At 38.5% G+C, this 22,026-nt stretch overlaps 1 protein-coding gene across 2 annotated transcripts; it reads right to left on the minus strand.

Annotated features, from left to right (window-relative positions):
• Positions 1–104: 104 nt before the first annotated feature.
• Positions 105–20,644, minus strand: pkp3a (plakophilin 3a). 2 transcript variants are annotated; one of them, XM_041996297.1, is made up of 14 exons: positions 20,492–20,644; positions 17,704–17,881; positions 13,436–13,527; positions 12,173–12,927; positions 11,051–11,174; positions 9,525–9,729; positions 8,368–8,569; positions 6,573–6,690; positions 6,328–6,492; positions 6,058–6,240; positions 5,832–5,985; positions 3,786–3,981; positions 3,570–3,657; positions 105–1,025 (listed from the first exon to the last, which is right to left on the minus strand). In XM_041996297.1, the coding sequence occupies exons 1-14, from the start codon at positions 20,585–20,587 to the stop codon at positions 984–986; spliced, it is 2,598 nt and encodes an 865-aa protein (XP_041852231.1). In that variant the 5' UTR covers positions 20,588–20,644; the 3' UTR covers positions 105–983. The 2 variants fall into 2 exon arrangements, with proteins under 2 accessions (XP_041852231.1, XP_041852232.1); XM_041996298.1 differs by lacking the exon at positions 20,492–20,644 and having other exon boundaries at positions 17,704–18,025.
• Between the last annotated feature and the right edge of the window lie 1,382 nt (positions 20,645–22,026).

The raw sequence follows: 22,026 nt of genomic DNA on the forward strand, positions 1-22,026 counted from the left end.
CTGAGCAGGAGCAAATATGTAAACAGGGTGTGGCTGAAATTTCAACGCATCAGTGTTAAGTCTGTTACGGCAGCACAGACACATAAGACGCACCAACAAAATTATTTCATTTCCAGGTATGTCTCTTTAATGAATCACATAGTACATCTGTTTGTATGCAACATAAAAAGCAATAAAACAAGCAGTCTTGCAAAATCCACACAGATCAGTAATGGTTACAGTTTTAATATGTCTGGTTTATTTTGAAAAAAAACTTTTATGCTCAGATTTATGTCAAACTCTTAAGAGTATTAATAATTCTTATTCACAATGATGGAAGACATGCAAAGCTAAATTTTCATGTGTTCTGCCACAAAGTCAAGAAAACATACTTTATTTTCACCTATGTGTTACACACCATTACTAACAGTCCCGCAGCAGATAGATTTTAAATGGCTGGACTGGTTTTAAATGGAGAAGTCAAATGTAGAGAAATTATCATCTACAGCAAATTTATTTTCATCTAAATTTCTATAAATTTCTGGTTACTTTCAAATAAAACTGTCAAGAGTGACTCATGTCCATTAGAAAAGTAGAATTTACTACAACATATAAAAATTTCAAACTAATTTCAGTGTAGGATATAAATCTATTTACAAAAATGCACTACTATCAGATTCATTGCTTTCAAACTTACAATAAGGCACACCAGTGAGAAAGCACAAGTGTCCTTAATGTTGTCCTTTGGCAGTTTATAAACTGCTTTAAATACATGCTGCTCTGACAGGAAAACAAGCCCTGATTAGACACTAAGCACACGCTGTTCATAGAAAAAAGGTTGAGAGTCCATTCATAGTCCTGCTGGATCCACAGTCCTTGGACTGCAGTGACGTCCATCATGTTGTAAAACAAATTCCATTTCCTCCATTGGTCAGATCTTGGATCACCAGTATAATCTTACCACAGAGTTGTACAGATAAGCCGTGGACTACAATATCTTCACTTTAGACTAAGATGTCTGCAAAGTCTGCTCTTGTATACCCTTTCTGTAGCAAAAAAGCACAAAAAGCAGATGTAAATGACACAGTATGAACACTGGAACACAGAAAAACTTTTAAAAGAGTTTATATATATTTTTACTGTTCACTATAAGTATCAATGACAATAACTTTGTTGTAGCTCAACTAATATTCAAATGTATCAATTTAGCACCAGAGTCACTTAATTTGTTTAGAGACAGGATAGCAATAGAGTCACCAGAGGTTTCACCAACCAGAACTGTAAGCTTCCACAGTCTGCCTTTTCTTACAAAAATGCAAAGCTGTGGAATTCATTACCAACTGAACTCAAGACCATATCTGAGTTTAAAATATTCATCTCTAGACTTAAGTCTTGGCTGAAAACAAACCAAAACTGTACACATTTATAAATAGCACTGTATGTGTGTGATTTTAAATAAATAAATAAAATTTGTATTGTGTGTATAGGTAAGTTTTATATAGGTTTGTATTTTAAACCAGGGACAAGAATTGGGAATTAGCTCTGGCTAAAAACTCTATTAGCGTGGCATCAGCTACAAACTTGTTTGACTGTGTACAAATGCATTGTGCCTGTCAAATAATTCAAATAAATAAATAAATAAAAAAAACCTGTAAGGACCTTGGACTCAAAATATAAAAAGCTAAAGCTAAATAGAATAGAATAGAATAGAATAGAAAGCATTTATTGTCAATATACAGAGTACAAAAAGATTTAAGCTAAAACTATACAAGTACTGTGTCAACAAATAATACAATTCAGTGTTTAGTTTGATATTTTGCTTATGTGCTTATGTACCTACAAAGTACCAGACAGTATTAGAATAATGGCTGTAAAACTTCATCTGTGACAAATAGTGTGTTTTTTTTTTGTCCTGTTTGGACTTGTTAGTTAACAGCCTGAACACCACACCTTGGGGAGTGGCAGCTGTAAAAGGCAGTATGACCTAGTACAGCACCGGAAAATATATCTGCCTGACTATGTGTGTGTGTGTGGTGGAGGGGGGGGGGGGGGGGTCTGTGTTGAAAGAACAGCAATGTGAGCACCTTGGACATATTTGAGTTTTGAACATGTGCCAGCTGACAGTCATTTGTCTCACACACACACACACACACAAGCAGATCTAAGACTGAAGGCGGGCCGCTGTGACAGGGAAACTTTGACTTTTGCGTTAGTTACAGTGCATTAATTTCAGTATATGAGTCTTGAGAAAGAAATTTTTAGTGTCTTGTACTGAACTGACTAAAAAAGAAGTTTAATTTTATGTTCATTTAAAAGGGGAAAAAATCACATCTTGTAAATATAGGCACAATTTTTCCATTGTAAAGAGTAATGTAATCACTGGGGATAAATATATTTGAACTCGTTCAGTATTAGGAGAAAATATCATCACCAGCAACTATAAAATGGCTGCAATGAAATTCAAGAAATCATAATGCGATCCAGTTGTCTCGGAATTCCGAGCAGTGGGAAGTTAGTGATGTCATTACCAGGTAGTTGGCGTTCCAGTTGCACCAACTCGGAAAATGTGAACGCTTCCAAAACAGTCAATATGTGAGCATTTAAAAATATCATATAAAAACTAGAAAATCACAAACCCCTTGTAAAAATGTGCACTATGAGAACAACAGTCAATTTTGGTGATAATGATTACTAAACCATACATATTGAAGCAACTCTTCACAAACAAACATGCCATAACAACGTGATTATCAATGACAACAACTTACTGCTGATTACACTAGTAACATTACGCACACAAAATATTAAGAATTTGAATAAAGACAACAATGGACTACAAATGGTAGTGGCCGCAGCCATCTTTAAACCTACAAGTTCGCCGTTCAGAAAACCAAGATCACTTCCTCATTTCTGGCAACAATTTTCGAAGACAACTGGAAACCACCATCAGTCATCTATGTCAAAGTGTTTGTTTTTGCAACTGAAAAGCTGAAAAGCTAAGTTGTTGGAGAAAAACAACAGTATAAAGGTGACAGAGAGTAATGTTACAGTAATGGAGTGCAGAAAACACACACACACACACACACACATATATATACATAATAACTTGCTAATTGAATTTCTGAATTGTGGCTTTTAAAAAAAAGCCAGATTTTCCCAGACTGTCTTCAGGGGACTTAGACACTTTTAGGCTATTCATAGTGGACCTTACAGACCACCATGTTCGTCGCATACCTGCTGCAGATTACTCTGCTGGTCTGGTCCCAGTGCATAAAAATAGTATAGCCGGATAATGGCACAAACAAATACTTATATTAAAAGAGACCATTACTCCCTTGGATTAACAGCACCAAGCGGTTACTTGTCATACCAGTTTTCACTAAATACAGGTAAACACTGGACTAACTTCAAGTATTTTTCTACCTAAAAAGCCTTAACAAGGCCCAGGGTTAAAAGATACTGGATTTATTTATATTATTTTGAACTTCAATAAAAATGTTGTGCATGAAAATGAGATATGGAAAAAAAACAGAGAACCACTTATCAACCATGCAGAGCTGAAAGTTTTACTTATTTCTCTTGTCTCTTACCGTTTTGTACTGTTTGTGCAGTTTCTTATAATGGAACATGTTGGTGAGGACTGTGGATGCTGCTTTGGATGCTTTAATCTTTCCAGGGCTATAAAAACATTTAATTTATAGTTAACACTTGGTATTAATGGCAGATTACAATGTTTTTTGCAAACACCAGAACTTAAGATACATTTAACCAAAGGAATATGTTTGATCAGCTGTCACTTTACACACCTGCTGTCATGTGTGTTCTTGATGCCCATCAGATTCGGCAGGCCATTGAAGAAGGTGATGTCTCTGGCAGCCAAGCTGCTGCCGGTCACCAGGTTATTGAGAATTCCGCAGATGTTAACCACCACTTCGCTGGACGGCTCCTTCTGTTGGCCATCTTCTGGCAACTTTTCCACCAAGTGACTTACTGACTTTGTGGCTGAATTAACCAAAAAAAAAAAAAAATGGAAAGAAACAAACAAAGCAAAATGTGATTAAAAGCTTTAAAGAGAGAGCGAGAGAGAGAGAGTGAGAGAGCCTTCATATTAACTATAGGATTTCACAAGCTTGCAATTTTGTATTTTTATTTAAATATTTATTTTCCCAAATTTAACTTGCACCTAATTATCATTTTTATTCCTATTACTAAATGTCCTGTACAACTGGACTGACTAAATTCAGGTATGACTAGTCATCCTTTACATACCGTGGCCAAGAAATCCAAAACAATATTACATCGAGTAAAACACTTTTACAATTTCGCAAAGCCATCCATTCATCCATTTTCTGTTGCTTATCCAGGGTCGGGTCACAGGGGCAGCTGTCTAAACAGGGAAACCCAGCCTTCCCTCTCCCTGGCCACAATTGCCAGGTTGTCCGGAGGGATCCCGAGGCGTTCCCAGGCCAGCCGAGAGATGTAGTCCGTCCAGCGTGCCCTGGGCCTTCCCCGGGCCTCGTACCGGTGGGGCGTGCCTGGAACACCTCACCAGGGAGGCGTCAGGATGCCTCCTGGACGCCTTATCTCTAAGGGAGAGCCCAGCCACCCTGCGGAGAAAAGTCATTTGGGCCGCTTGTATTCGTGATTTCGTTCTTTTAGTCACTACCCACAGCTTGTGACAATAGGCGATGGTATGGAACGTAGATCAGTCACTAAATCGAGAGTTTTGCCTTTTGGCTCAGCTCCTTCTTCACCATGACAGACCGATGCAGCATCGATCCGCCTGTAAATCTCCCGGTCCATCCTTCCCTTACTCGTAAACAAGACCCCGAGATATCTGAACTCCCCCACTTGGGGCAGGACCTCATTTCCAACCTGGAGAAAACACTCCTCCCTTTTATGGCCATAGTTTCGGATTTGAAGGTGTGGATTTTCATCCCAGCTGTTTCACACTCAGCTGCGGATAGCTCCAGCAAGAGCTGAAGATCACAGCCCGATGAAGCCAACAAAACCACATCATCTTCATAGAGCAGAGACCCAATCCTGAGGCCACCGTCCCCTCAACACCAGTCAACACAAGCTCTGGCACCAGTCGTATGGGGACCAGACAGCTCCATACTCCTGGAGCACCCCCCACAGGAGTCCCTCAGGAACACTGTTGAACGCCTTCTCCAAGTCCACAAAGCACATGTAGACTGGTTGCGCAAACTCCCATGCCCCCTCCAAGACCTTGAAAAGGGTGTAGAGCTGGTATACATGACCAGCTCTACATGAAAACTATACCGCTCCTCCTCAATCCAAGGTTCAACTATGGACCCTCCTCTTCAGGACCCCTGAATAATACAATTATATGGCCGACCAGGTCATATCTTTGTAATTGTGTTTCCTGAACTTGTAAAAGTGTTTCTGTAAACTTGTAAAAGTGTTTCATAAGATGTAAAACCGTCCCGAAGATTGTAAAAGTGTTAAACATCAGAGTAAAGTTGCTTTGTTGTTGGTCAAAGTGTTTCAGCATTTTACTTTTGTAAGTGTAAACATGGTTTCTATTATGCAAATGTCCATTGCAACATTTTGCCATCGTATTTATGTAATTAATTTCTCCTAATTTTAGTCTTGAATTCTGGAGTCTAAGTTTAAACCAAGGAGATTAAGTAACTCAGTGGAATTGTTCATTATAAATAACTCAGTACTCAGATTTTAAAAACATAAAACTTTAAAAAGTTTGCTTGAAATTTAGTAGAATATGAGGGGTTAAATCTCAAGTGATCACTAGCAAGAAGAATGCCATCTTACAACTAAACAGTAAAAAAAAAAAAAAGAAAACTTAAATACATTAACAATTAACCACTGACCCATATCATCCTTATTGACGGCATGACGGGACAGATTTCTCATGAATCCTGTGAGAGAGCGCAGCTCCACATCCCTGTTGGTGTTCATGAGATCAAGCAAGGTTGGCAGCATTCGCTCCTGCTCCAAAGCCCAGCTGGACAGCACTGAAGCCCACTGCAGGTTAAACATACAGAGAGTTAAGTATGATACAAACAGAAGGTTTGACTTTTAAATGAGGTTGCTCACCCTCTTGTCTCCAGCTGTAATGTTTTGCAGAGCTCCAGAAGCTGCCTCACGGGTGGTGGCATTAATCTCACAAGACTTCAGCACACGATGGTACATCCCCATGATCTGAGGGTGCCACAGCCACTCCATACCCTTTGGGTCCTTTGTAACCTCACTGAATGTGAAGGCAGCCTGATTCTTTTTCTACCAATCAAAAGAAGATAAATGTCGTCAGTGTTAACATAAATAGTCTAGGCTTTACAAACATAGAACCTTCTGATGATTGCTTACATTTTTAGCTTTTTTACTCTGAGGTGTAAAGCAGCCAATAGTGTCACCGTTTCCTGTGTGCTGATCTCTGGTTGGTCCTTCCAGACGTATTGCAACAGATTGAGGAAGTTCACTGTAGAGTTGGTATGAGAGATTCCTCAAAACACATACTGCATTTTCCACCCCCTAAGATGTAAACACACACAAATGAGAACACAAACAAAGCAAGGCTTGGTTTGAACAGGAAGAGCTGTATAAACACCCACCTTCTCTTCTGCTTTGTTCTTGTCAAGAGAGGCCTTGATGTAATCCACCAAAGATGGCACCAATCCTGAAGTTTCTCGCATCTGATGACGGGTCTTCTCACTCACAGAGCTCAGATTCCTGCACACACAAGTGAGGGCAAGTGAGAGGTCAGAGAGCTATCAGGTCAAATTCATGCCTGACATTATTTTAGCCAGATAGCACTCAAAGAGATCGTCACAATCTGCAAGTCAGCAAGAATCACACACACAAAAAGAAAAAAAATATGTACAGCAAATATTTCCCTAACTGAAGCAGACTCTGAAAATTGGTTTTGCAAACAATTAAAAAGTAGCGTGTGGTAAAACTTTCAGTGGCCATAAGATGACATGTTGGCTTGTGTGTGATATAGGAAGAAGCATCTGCCATCGCGAGAGGAAAAAAAATTGGCAGCACTGAACTAGAAAGATAAACATTTTCAATCAAGTAGTCATGTCATAGTAAGACACTCCAAAACATTTGACAGTCCCCAACATTTGGAGCTTTGTATGATAATGTTCACTCTATTAAATTCAATTCCACTTTCAAGCAGGGTTATACTTTTATATACTATCAGGAACTATTTTTATCATTCACAACATATGGCGCTCTGGGGGACCTGCAGCCTGTGGCCCATCTAGAGTTAGATGGGGATAAAACCCACTAATGACCTGTGAGTTAGTTTTCTTTTGTACCTTTTAATAGAAATTTTGTTAAGGATTTATTTGTGGAAAAAGTACTAGACAGTGACCCTCTACAAATTAAACCAAGATCAAAATCTGGACAGGGCAAAGATTTGATTTAATCTATTGTAAACTTAAATTGGGGCCTTTCAGTTGATTCACTAGAAAAAACATCTACAACCTCTCACTGAGCTATCTGCCCAGCACTTCATGGTATTTTTATCTTTATGTTTTGGAAATGTTGTGACATTGCTGACCTTGAATCAATCTTGAAACAATCCATTTTTCTCATCACTTTGTCCAAAGAACACAATGTATTAGTTGATAAAATGATTAAGTAGATCCTGGTTCAATTTATGGCCACCTAACAAGTTATTTTACAACTAAAGCTCTATTTTAAACTACTGCCTCAAAAGCTCTGGATTATTTATGTTAATGTTTAATTGTTTAATTTAGAATATCATACCAACACATTTAAAAAAAAAAGCCAAGAGGCCAACCTGAAATATTTGGGAGACACTCAAAGATAAGATTGGAGGCCTCTGTAAACCCTCCATGTTTTGACTATACATGACTTATGTTTTATGTTCCACACATATAAAATACAGTATAATCATTTTTTGTTGAATATTTTTGTTTATTAATCCAATGTTGTGTATATTTTTGAATTCCTCAAAAAACGCTCCTACAACATTTTAGGAATTTTCTGTTCTTCTAATTTTACCACCTTGAATAAATTAAGGATTTATTTGTAACTGTCCTGCCTCAATCAGCTGCCTCAGTATTATGTTCATGAAAACTAATAAAATGTTTATCACAAAAAAATATTAATGCTGCAACGTAAAGCCCAACCTGAAATTACTTGAACTGATGCCACATTTTTAAGGATTGAAAAATGAAAATAAAAAATAATATACAGTCAATTCAACAATATCATATATATAGAAAAGGGAGAATGATGAGCTCATTGTTATTTTACTTTCCAACAATCTATGTCATGAATTAGTTTTTATCTTAAAGCGCAGATATTTTTCGAGTCTGGCTCTTCCATAAACTAGATGGCCTATAGATGCAAGACTTGGCATATGATTTGCACCTGAGACATCCTGTGGTGTTGCAGAAGATTTCTGACTGAGAGGGAGACTCTGTGATGATTTCGGAGCATTCGGTGATCCTCTCTGCATTTTCCTTCTCTGTGGCTGCCAATGGGACGAGGATCTTCTCAGTGAGGGCAAAAAGTGTCTCCTTGGCTAGTTTCTCCTTCAGTGTGTCTTTGGATGAAAGATTCCACAAGATACCTGTCCAAAACAAAGCGGAGCTCTCATACGTGCATATTCAACAACAGGTTAAAGTAAGCTAAGTAGCTTAGCCATACACAACCTTTGTCTCCATGTTACAAGCTTTATCTACTCCTAAGAGTCACCTAACTTCATCTATCTTCTTAGATATGTAAAGAAAATCCTTTGAATCAACCTTTACTACTAATAGCTGAAGTATTCAGCTATTCTCTTGAGAATTAAATTATACTTTATTAGCTGGAAAACTTAGAAAACCATTCGAATTAAGATGAATATGCACATTTGTTCATTTAATCTATCACTTTTCCAAAACTTCAAACTGAACTCACAGTTCACACAATAATCAAAGTAGAACTGCTTAAAGGAAAAAGTGACAAGGCGTTCTCTCATAAAAGGCAGAAGCAGTTATGTACACAGGCCCAGACAGCTCTAACACACCCCCCTATGTTCACACACACACCCTAAAGGAACAACAGCAGCTCCACCTCCTGCTGTCAGTGCTCTCAGACATACCACATGTCTTGCAAATCTACAGTGTTCTCCTTTTTATCTGAGTAATATCAATTTCAAAGGCTACTGTTTGCTCAAAGAATTTCAAGGACATTGGTGGGATGTTTCATCCAGAAAACCAACTTGCAGTTGTTTCTAACAGCGGTGAAATTCTGTAACCAGAGGATTATGTTTGCTCTGCTTTTTGTGTTATGATTCTTATCCCAATGCTAAGATGGAAGCTGATCCAGAGAAGTGTGGATTGTCTGTTGGACTGCAAGGTTACAAGCCAATAGTGACAGGATTTCATAAAAAATAATAAGAAAGAGGCTATTCCATTCTTGTGTGGATTTGACTTCTGACTTGACTTCTGTATTGACTTGATGTTCTGTAAAATGATTAAATTCTAGACACTGACCTAAGTGAAGTCCTTCCAGCTGGAATGACAATACTGGGATTCTCCTACCTGTAATGTTTTTGCGGAGCTCATCATCGTTCTCGTTGAGTGCCCGGACTAGCTCTGGGATGCCACCCTCTTCAATCAGGACCTTCTTGTTGTCCATGTTCTCATAGATGAGGTTGCGTGTGGCACCAGTGACATAACGCTGCACTTCCTGGTTATCGCTGTTGAAGAGCTTCACCAGATCACCGATACCATTTAGATTGCGTACCTACAGAAAAAAAGATTATTTTATCATTTTTTTATTTAATGTTTTTGTAAGTCAGCTTTCATTCATTAAATCTTTGTACAACATTTCATACAGTTGTTGTATGCTGTACATAGTTTCTTTATTTATCTCATATATGCATCTGATATGTCTTATATATCTGTATATACTGCAAAAAAAGACTTGTTGTGGACCAACTATTTTACTGGACTGCTTTTACTGGATCCTTGGTGATGCAATGGGATGGTTTTTGTTGCAGTATAATCTGCTACTGAAATACAGTATGGCTTCAAAGATAAAATCCATCTGCGACCAGTCAGAAATAAGTGTTTACTGAATCTACAGTTATGATTGTAGCCTGAAATGATATACATCATACAGATATCAAGAATCTTAGCTTGGTGATGGTGTATAACAAGGTACTTGAAAGAGAAACTGAGTAAAATACATATTTATTTGTCATTGGACATTAGTAAATGTATAAATATTTGAGATGATTTTGTTTATTTAAACAAAGCCTGGTTAGTTTCACGTTTCCAGTCTTTATGCTGCTACCTGAAAACCACCAACCAGGCCAGAAATCTGGGTGTATTGATGGACTCAGACCTTAACTTTGAAAAACACATTAGGGAATCACAAAATCAGCCTACTTTCACCTTAAGAATATATCAAGAGTAAAAGATCTGATGTCTCAGCAGGACCTGGAAAAACTAGTCTATTCTTTCATCTTTAGTCGGCTTAATTGTTGCAACAGTGTTTTTACAGGTCTACCTTAGACACCTGCAGCTTATTTAGAACCCTGCTGGTTGAGTCCTCACTAAGACCAAGAAAGTGGACCACATCAGTCCAGCTCAGTCCAGGTCTTTACACTGGCTGCCTGTTAGTGAGAGAATAAACTTTAAAGTTCTGCTGCTGGTCTATAAAACTCTGAATGGTTTAGTACCAAAATACATCTGTGACCTCTTAACCCAGCATAAACCTGCCAGAACCCTCAGGTCATTAAGCCTTGCCAACAAATGAAGCATTTCAAGCAGTTTAGGAACAGGATCTTGTGTGGGAGATAATAACGCTCACAGAACTTAATGTGCTGGAGGCCTTTGCATGAAGATAAAATATATATCCCACACTGAAAGGAAACCCAAAAAGGCAATTTCATTTCAGTCTATGGTTTCTTTAATGCCACCACAAATGGAGAAACATCAATCAATGGATGTCTCTGCTCTTGAAGGATAGCAAATTTTCATGGCTGCACTTCTCTTAAAAGGAATGCAGAGAGAAAGGAGTGTGAGGAATTGTAACCACAAGCTAAATCTGTGCAAAGTACCTCATTTTTAGCCTCGTTTTCATTGTAACACTGATGCTGAATGTATGCCGCACCAAGGACCTGCAGGTCAGGGTCAGGATTTCTCAGGTGTTGTACTGCGGTGGCCATGTCCAAGGTGGCAAACCTGCCAAAGGAACAAAAGGAAAAAAATTAATCCAAAGAATCAAAAAAAATTTTATTACGTTATTACCACTTATTATTACCACTGCTGTCATTTTTGGTGGCACGAAATATTCCTTTTGGGAAACAACAGCCACGGCAATTATTCATAGATGATTTGTTGCTCATGTGCAAAATCCAACTTGTTGAATTTCTTCCAAATCACACAGTGTTCTGCACACGCAGCCACCTAACCACACGTTGTGGGATGTGTCAAATGTGAGGCCTGAAACTGAGCTGCTCCACCCCAAACCCAAACGAGTCCTGCCACTTTGCAGCCACCTCCCAAGTCACAGCTCTTGGGAAACACATAGTCCCTCCCAATAAAACCTTTTGACACATGAAAATTGCAACACCATTGCATCGATTCATAATTTTCAGGAACATGACAAATGAACATTCAAACAAAATTAGTCACCTGAATGAAGACAATGCACTGCTTCTGTTAATGATAGGTATGACTTAATGAAACAACTGCATCCCACAGCATGATGACATCTAAAAAAATGTCTTAACAGTCTTAATACTCACTGCCTTTTCTGAAACATCTGGCAGCAGGGGACTTTTTTCAGATGTGGATTAGTACACATTTAGTGTACTGGTGAGAATTTGGAGATGTGACTGTAGTACAATGTTCATCATTATCAGGGAGCATGTTACCACAAGGTGTAGCAGGTTCAGGTGTTTTTAGTCATTTAAAAGGATAACATGCACAGAGGACTAAGCTGCTGTATATCAGTTACATAGACAATACTTATTAGGAGGATTATACTTTGTTTAAATTTCTGAAATCTGCTCAGACTATGAGCTGGTTCTTGACAGGGATGAAATGTGAACACAGAATTTTTTTCCAGATACTGATTTTCATGTGAGGTCTGTCACAGCAGACAATATTTCCAGTGCTTCAGGTGAAAAAACTGTTCATGTGTAAAGAAATAATAAATACATCTGAAAGTTCCTCACCCGCTGAGATTGCTCATGCTGAGGCCCATTCCCATCTGCCCGAACACATCCATGCCCTTGCCCACACTGTGCATGCTTTTTATTGACGCAGCGCGGGATAAGGTGCCTGGACGCTGCATCATGAGGTTCCCCTGGGAACCAGAGGACATTGTGGATACCATAAACCCTTTGTCCACTCTGTCTCCTCCTCCACCAAAAGAGCTTGCACTTGAGGACACCTGGTTGCCAGACAATGAGCCAATGCTCATCCGGTTTCGATTTGTGATTCTGTTGATTGTACGGTGGGCTGGGCCTTTAAATGAAGGCTGTTGCTGGATAATCTCGGTCCCTCCTCCAGTCATCCCTCCACCACGGTATAGAGTACCACTTAGAGATCGCTGCATGGGTGCCTGATAAGTCAGGGTGCCACTTCCTTGTCTTATCTGGCCGCTATAGCCATTGACTGCGCTCTGAGCATACTGATGAGTATAGGTGGCATCCCGGTCAGAGACCAAGCTGCCAGCATCGCTGGTGTCACCTATCCAGGAATTCACTGCAGGCAGGTTTCGCAATGAGTGCACAGAGATGACATCTTGCTCCATTCGGCTCTGCTGCCTGACGGGTCCTTGATAGCCACCCATACGCATCTCCTCTTGGTAAAAACCACTATTGCCACCCCCTGCAATTCCACCCCCAACACTCATCCTTTGAAACTGGGCCAGGTCTGGGGCTGCAGACCGGCAGCTGAAGTCTGTCCTCTGGGATACACGAGGACCCTGAGGGCACAGAGTGGAATAACAGTTACAATTCAACATTAATTCTCAGTTACATCTAATGAACTTTATGTTTTGATGAACTGGTTGCAAGTTATTGCATCTGAAAGAAAAATAACCATTTCTAAATTTGACCAGAGGAATGTGACTTATCAACAATCATCCTCCCTTTTCTTTTTTCTTCATTCATTTCCATTACTCATTGAAGTGACAGCATGTCAGTTGGGTCAAAAATGCAACCCTCTCTTGCACTTCCAGCTATAGTTGTGACACAAAGTTCGTGTCTTTCTTTATAACTACTAAAAAAGAGGAATCTAGAGGGTGGACTAGAAAAACTCAGAGTTGATCTCATCACAGCCTTCCGTGAAATACCACACTAAGTGTGTCCTCTTTGACCCATGTCAGAGACCGTTTTGTCCTGTTTTCCTGGAAATTCAAGGTAAATTACACACCATTTTCACACTGTGTTAAAAACATGCTGAAAAATCAGAGTTAATTGTGCTGTTCTCACCATTGTTCTGGAGCCTGTGTACATGTAGGATGATTTGGAGCTGAAGTTTGGGCTGTAGGTGCTATACTTCACTGTGGATGAACCACCGTAGTCTGAAAAAAAGCAACAAAACCTTATTTAACCAGTCATATGTCAAATTAACACATTAAAACGTTATTACATGCAACGTGTACATAAATACTGTAAAAAAATTTCAAACCATCTTATCAACAAAATTACATTTTGACATCTTTGTAAAACAAATAGTGGAACAATCTGCTATTTATATAGAATAATCAATAAAAACCTTATTCTTAAAATATTGCATTGATTTATATGAAAGACATTACAGTTTGTATAGTCGGTATCCTGTTGCACTGGAGGCTATGTCTAGGTCACCAGGTTTAATATCTCTTGTTACACGTTACTTTGAGAACAAATTTCTCTCTAACACACAAAGACATTGGCGTGTTTCACTCAGCACACAAAGTGTGTGAATGTCTCGCTCTCATTCCAGATTAGAGTAACCTGACAGCTGAGTGGTGAGTTTGATAGAAGGCATGTCGCACAATACTCACTGCAAGGAAACTAGAGCAACAGTTTGTTGACCTAAATAACTGTGTCAACAGAAAGAAGAACATGTCAATGACAGAAGCATTTTAATCATATCTTCTGTGGCTGTAATTAAGTTTATATCATTTCTGATCACTGCCAGAAAATGAAGCAATTCTGCACCCTGTCATTTACATTTGTGCGTTGGCAGGGCTGAAACACAGTAAACAAAGCACAGCTGTCCTCAAGTTTCAGGGTGAATCTTGAAGACAGTAAAAATCTTTATCAAAAATCATGTAAATATGTTACACAGCCCCATAGCATGCCACTAAAACGTAAGAAACCTGAACACTGTACAAGATGAAAAGTCATACGTGTCAAAGGGATTTCATTTTTGTGGCAGCTCATTGTATGATGTTAAAGTCCCACTCCAGCAGCAACTAATCCCTGAAAAACTCATCTGTGCTCCTCAAAACTTTACTTTTTTTCATAGCGTTTTGCCATGACAAGAAAAACTCTTTATGACTTTGAAATAACTTGGGATATTAATGTGTTCATTCAGTTTGTGGGGTTCTATTGACATGCAAATCAGCCAAGACACACATCTCCACACATCAGCAGATGACACTGCCTGCCATGTTTACTCTGATTACACTATGCCCTGTTTATAATTTATAACACTGGGATGATTCAGTTGTAAATACTTGAACTGGAGGGCGACTCTCAAGAAAGAAAAGTTACATCATACTTGATCACACACAAGTGGAAGTATCTGATTGTTTTGACGTTTTTACCACATCAGAAATACACCGCTTGCTTCCATCTTAAGCTGCAGACTGAGAGCTGTAGTACCTCGCTCAGCCTTGCATTACTCAATTACCCATATAGCTTATGCTAGCTGCTCATTTCATCACTCCCTGGCAGCATGCAAACATCCTCAACCAGCAAGTTTTCAGGGCTGGTATTTGATGATCTTTAATAATTTTCAACTTATTGCAAGTTTATCTTCAGTATTCAATAAACACCTAAAGACTACCTCAGTTCAAAATGTGCATCCCAACGAAAACAAAGCCTTTTAACTTAAAAAGTTTATTATATTCAAGAGTATGCATTTGCAAATGGAGTTTTGGATATACAAACATGATTCTGTGTCTATCTCTATATCAACCTGTCACTTGCAGCTCAAGCATAACTGCTGCTTTGAACCAATACAATACAATAAACTCCCCAATGGCAAGTTGCAATATTGGGGTTGTTGGGTATGAAACCTCATGGAACTTCATTCTGAGGAAGAAGAATAAGCAGAAGAGCAAACTGCCTACAAACTGATTTATCAGAATTTATCAGTATTTTATTCTAGGCATCACTCTTGACAATGACAACACTCTTGACTTTCCAATAAGTGATAAACTAAGTTATGCAAATGTAAGATAAACCGTATCCTGATCACCAGCTCTGACAAGTCCCTTTGCACAAGTAGGATATGCTCATCGGGTTTGTTTTACATTAAATTATGGCTGTTCGCTCCAGTTTAAGTGTGAAAATGATTAGCAAAGGTTTTGAGTTCACTGCTTACTGGACTCATCTTACAACACAACAAAGACATGTAAATAAGGTAAAAACGTTTTAGACAAAAACCTCAAACCACGGATGTGTATAAATCTGTCAGTCAGTCTGATCTGGTAAACTCAAACACTTAGTAACACCGAGCTCATACGTGGAAATGATAATATAAATTAGAGAAAACCTTTCCACAACTGCAAAGACAGGTTTTCAAACACATCAGGAGCCATATGTGTATGTGAGTGTACTGTGCATGTGTGTTCATGTTGAGCCTGAGAAGTTGCAGGTTTTCCACCTCTCAGGTGAGTGAGGGAACGGCTGAACCCATTACTGTAGAACACACATCAAACCAGTTCTCTGGCGTGAGCCACACCCAACCCTGACAACGCCCAACACACCAGAGAGTGGCAGTCTTTACAGTACAAACACACACACACACACACACGCCTTGAGCAACACCTTCAGCGAGGAAACCTTATTTTTCCTGTTATCTTCAGAAACAGTCACTTTGATCATTCTCTCTTTGAATATGTTCCCTTTTTCTGTCAAGACCTGCCCACTCATAATCAATCATTGTCTTAATGTACATAAATGCAGTTACAGCAGCTTGCAGACACAGAGGAGGAAGCAGTCCTTGCAGAATCCTCTTGGTATTTTGTTTTTCTCATGTGCAAACACTTATGCGTTCATAATAAAATCCTCCGAGACCACAAACCACTGAAACGCCAGTAATTCTCTCTGTCAAGTGCTGCTTCTGTACAGGTTTCAGAAGTTAAGTGATGTGAAGACACACTGAAATCACACTGCATGATTATATGTTTTTCTCCAACAAAAGTTAAAGGCAAATGTGAAAGACACAAGGTAAAAGTGTGTGTCAAGTATAATGGCTGTAAAAAGAAAAAACAAAGCTGTGACCTATTTAGCAGACGTGTTGTATTTCTTTGTGCTTACAGCTATTTAAAAAAACTGCTTGGACAGCATGTTTGCATGTTGAAGCAGGTATTCTCATTGCCTCTGGGAAATACTAAAACTAGAACATTTTTTTCATTTCCCAGGCTCCTGTTTTGTCACGACACAAAATTTAGAGGTCACATAAACAAAGGCATAACATTGAGGTGATCTTCTTGTTCTTTGCAGTTTTGTCAAGTACAGCAACAAAACGGTGGGGAAATTTTCAGTCACCACTTTTCATGATTTAACTGCTTTAGATCATCAAATGTAATAATCTGAGGCAAACTGGGCTAATTCACTAATGTTTAGGTAATACAAATTATGAAAATGTTCTGTATTTTAACAGCAGACTGCACAACAGCTGCTTCTCCCAGCACTGTCATCTCCCAGGTATCTCCTGAACCTGCATCTCTCTAAGCTGAGTAAGCCCTGAAACCCAATCCATCAGGGGGAGGTTCTCACCTTCGTCCTCTATCAGGGAAGTTCATGAAAGCAGCACTTGTTTAGGCTTGTTACACATTAACAGTCATTCATGAGTGGTACCAAAACACACAGCAAAATTGCTGCTGCTTGAAAGTAGATTAAAAGAAAATTCCCATATGAGCTGAAGAGAAACAAATTCTTAGGAATACAGTGGGGACAAGCATGCACAAAACACTCCCTCTCACTCTCTGTAAGCTGAAAGCAAAACTTATTTGCTGATATGACTCATTTGATCTGTATTTAATATAAATCAAACGAGTAAGGAAGTAATCACTCATTTAAACAACAAGTTGTTATTTAACACAAAAAATTCTTTCTATTTCAATTATATTTTAAAGCAAAAAAAGAAAAAAAAGAAGAAAAGAAGAAGAAGTAAAGCCATTAACCTGACAAGGTGTGACTAACTTGACAAGGTGTGACTAAAAAACGAGAAAGCAAACTTTGGAGTTGATTGCCTGTCATGTTTTGTCCGCTGTCTGACCCACAATACTAAAAGATATTCTATTGTTCTTTTTCTCTAATATAAATTTTCTGGTGAAAGCTTTCATTCATAGTCATGGCGCAGATGAATAATCAGCTACAGGTTATAAACTTCTCTCTGTGGTTACATAATGGTAAGGACACCTGGACCTATGACGTGCTGTACCTCTGATGCCACCCAAGCCTGCTCACGTTGTTTTTATTCTAAACACGAGGTAAACTTTTTTCCCTAAATAAAACAAAGACTCGTTTTCGTTTACCTGACATTGCGTGTTGTGAGGCCGATCCATTCTGACGCGGAAGTGTAGACTTCTCCGCCAGTCTCATCTGGACCTGCTGCTGGACGCGCCGAGCTCTGGCCACCTCGTCCAACACGTCGCTCCCATTCCCGAGCTGGATGTCAGACGGGAGGGCATAGGTGGTGACTGAGCTGTTGGGCTGTAAAGCAGTCAAAAACACGCTTTCTGAGGCAATGACACTCATGGTGACAAGTTAAAGAAAGACCCAAGTAGGTCGTCTTCGCTACAGCTGCCGTGGGCAAGTTTTCTGCGCTCAGCGTCGAGGCTACGTCGCTGACTGTGTGTCTGGACAAGAGTCAGAGCGCTGAGGGCGGCACGTCTGCGGTGGGAGGTGCCTCAGACCAAGACCCGAGTACCTGACTCACAGGTGAGCTAATCCCCCTTACAGATATAGAGCTAGGTCGATCAGATATCTGTCAGCCAAATCTTTCTTGGAGGAATGTTTGGCTTAATCAACATGTTTTGGGAATGTTAACAACATTTCCCACTTTAGTTTATACAAGTGTAATTAAATGCGACCACAAAACTTACACATAGGTTGTGTGTGTTGTATGGCAACTGTGTAGATACACATACAGTATAGCCTAATAACCCACTACTAATAAACTTTTTAAAACTTAAACATAATTATATATATTTTTTTAAAAAAAAGGTTTTTCTTTAAGCTTTTGTTTCATACAAGAGTTTTAAAAGAGTTGACACACACACATCACTTGGAAATCAGCTGTTATTTACACACTGTTCCTTTATGGGTTATTAACACTATGTCTCAAATTCAGCTCTATAACATTTACTACAAGCTATTTCACCACAAAGCTGACTATAAATGTGAACAGATGTACAGCAAAAACAAAACTTTGCAAAACAAAGCACAGCCTCAAGTACTAGCACAAAGAAGTCCATTCTGTACAGCGAAGAACCTGGAGGATTTTTAAGTTGTTTCCGCTGTTTTTACCCTCTGTACTTAAATTTGTGTTGCATTCAGTTTGTATGAGTAAAAATGAAGCCAGATTAACTCATTGATTTATTTATTTGTGAAATACAAGTCTATAGATGCAACTCCAGTTCAATTTGTACAAGAGTGAACTTTTCGCTGCGTGGTGGAGCAGGAGGGATGGTGACGATGGCTATACTGTATCTACCAAATGCAAGAAAAAAGTCATTTATATTGTATTCTGTTCTATCAAAAACTAAGTACATCTATAGATAAAAATAAACTACTCATTTTTCTTTTTCTTTATGATTAGTTTGAGTATTTGAAAGTCTATTTAGATCAAAACATCATGTAAAAGTTATCACTTGGATTTTGCAGGATATTTGAGTTAAGAAAATGTCAATTGTTGGGATTTGTAATATTCTGCTTTAGTAGAAGCTCTGAATCGTCCACATTAGGAAATTATTTGTATGATATAAAATAACCACCGTCTCTGCATCTCTTTTTATTTATGCCTTATGATCTCTGTCATGGGCTCATTTTACAATGACTCCTTGTGTAAAGGAGATTTTAGAAATGTCACACAATGATGACAAATAAATGGATAAACCAACGTGAAAAGTAATGTGTCTAGGTCAACACGCTACCAGACTTAACTTTGGTGCTTCTTGGCATTGATTCTACAAGCCTGTGGTATTTTGATGAATATAATTCTAATAGCAATCCAAAATCTGCCCTCAGAGTTCGGCTGGGTTAAGATGGGAAGATTCCAGTGGCTGTTCACATTATTATCATACTTATCAAACCATTTGGTAAATCCTCATGCTCTGTGAATGAGAATAGTGTATACCAAGAAGAGACAATACCCTCAGGAGAGAAATGCTTCATCATGCTGTAGGGTAAACTTTGTGCTGATTTGGAGTGACCATAAACTCTTATGGGACAAACAGACCCAAAGAACAAGTCAGCAAATGCTCCCCTAACATCCTTTCAGTGTTGAGTGAAAGACTTTTAAAACAAATTGGATCCATATCTTTTTGTTTTCCTGTAATCCTTTGAAAAAAAAGCAAAACACAAGGACATCTGCATGTAATGCCATTTTTTAAAAATTTCATAGAATATCCAATTAGACTCTGTATATTGTTCAGGGATCAGAATTGATCTATGAGTCGTATAAGATGTTTGTGCAAACTGGCTGGATGTTCAGTTCAGCTTGCAAATGTTGTTAACTACTAAAGTGTTATAAGGTGTGGTGCAGTCGCACTCTGTTATTACACTGGAGCCACACCTTAGTTTTATTTGCTTTGTTTGGTTTGAACATAGCAACAAGAGCATCTGATACAGAGTAATGCATGTTATAAACAACATGTCTGCAGGGTCGGTCATGGTTAAAAAAACTGTTTTTAAAAAGTTTTTTTAAAAAAAGTTGAAAATGTATTATTTATTTTTTTTATTTAAAAAGTAAAAAGCGAGATACAAGCCATTCATTGGTAATTTAATCAGCCAAACATTTCCTTTCAGAATAACTGAAGATTTGTTTTCCCAAAGGCCAAAATCAGCGGTTTTACACAGATCTTGGAGATCTATAGAAACATGACCATCTTCATCATATGAAATGAGCATTTCCTCAAACATCTTCCCGATAACCCCACAGCGAGTTCACTTTCATTCCCATGACAAACTTGCAAGAAAAAACAATAAACAACTTCACATAGCGGAGCTAAGACTAGAGGAACATTTACACGAGAAAAATTTAGTTTTATGGTTTGAGAAAACAGTCAGTTTACTATTATCCATTATTAAGTTTGCACTCACCATTGGTACTGGTGCTGGTGTGGATCTTCTCCTCTGAAGTGTTCTACCTGCTCTGATCCGGTCTGGTGGGACTGTTGAAGTTTTGAAAGTTTTCATCACAGTCACCGCCCTGACAATATTAATTCACTTTCCTGCGTCAACATGCCACATACACAAAACAAAGAGATGAGTCAAGGAAGGGTATGACACAGTGTGTTAAAGAGAAATGAACAAAAACCGGTAGCTCATCTGGCTTCCTAGCAACAAGGATGGGAGTAAATCAAAAGGGAAATATAGATTGTTTTTTTTTTTTTTTTAGCTGAATTGCTCCTTTTCTCTAGAGTCTTTCTGAGGAGTGACAGCTGGGTTTTGTAATTGTAATTTATATTAAAGGCTGCTTTATTTTAGTGTAATTTCATATCTTGATTATAAACTTAATTTTTTTTTGCTAAGAAGAGTATAAATAGCTTTTTATGGGAAAGTTGCACCATTTCTCTGATGACTCTGTGTAGTAGATTATCAAATCAGCAGTTCTGCTGAATGTCTGAGGTGCTGAGTGACAGAATTAAACTGAAAAATGAATGACTCCAAGCTCTATGCATGCATGCTGCGGGTGTGTGTCTGAGAATGTGACTGCGTTAGAATGACGCCCTTTTTCTGCCTGCTGTCACATGTACTAGCAGCAACACCTGGTCTGTCTGCGGCTGTCACCGAAACGTGACATTCTCAAAGGTCTGTAAGCACCCAGACATTACAGAAGAAATAGAAGAAAAAGAAAAACAGAAGCATGTCTGAGAGATAAAGTAGTCAGTGGTGTTTAGCAGCCGAACCAGAACCTACTACCAACTCCCCCTAAAAAGTATTTTCATTTACATTTCATCTGCATTTTTTTCCCTGTTATTGGACCGAACAATTTTTTGATTAATAAGTGAGTATTAAGTGTGTTAGGCATCAAAGTAGTCATTATTTTTGTACTCTAATCTGTGGCTTCAAACACAGATCACATTCATTTGGCCAGCTTCAACACATTTCCTCTTCTTTAGGCACTGAGCTTCTACATATTCAATTTGAAAATAAATATCAGGTCATTGTTAAAGTCTGTCTTAATCTGAGTAAATAGTTGATTAGTTTCATAATTACAAAGTAATCAAAAGGATCTGCAAAGTCAAAGTACTCAAAAATAGACTGACAGAGAAATTAGAAAATCTGTTTAAATTAGTTGTGTGTACTTTTATGAGAAGTAAGCACAAGTCAGCTTCCTAATGTTTGACCAACTTCAGTCGACCAGCTGAGAACCAGAAGAAATGTAGAGAAACTGGATGATGAATAAAAGCTGAGAGTGGTGGCAGTATTGGCCTGGGAGCAGGGAGTCTGTGGAGCAGAACCTTCCCAAAAATTGGGAAATAGTTTAATTTTGTATCATTTAATGGCAATGCCCTATTAGTTATTACAATAGAAATCACACATTGTTACTTCCAGACTGACCCGCTCAGTTTCAACTGGTTTAATCTGACTTTATTTTGTCAAGAAGAGGCATGACTATTTACTGCTTTGTC

This window comes from Melanotaenia boesemani, chromosome 10 (genome assembly GCF_017639745.1).
Source record: "Melanotaenia boesemani isolate fMelBoe1 chromosome 10, fMelBoe1.pri, whole genome shotgun sequence".
NCBI classification, from domain to species: Eukaryota; Metazoa; Chordata; class Actinopteri; order Atheriniformes; family Melanotaeniidae; genus Melanotaenia; species Melanotaenia boesemani.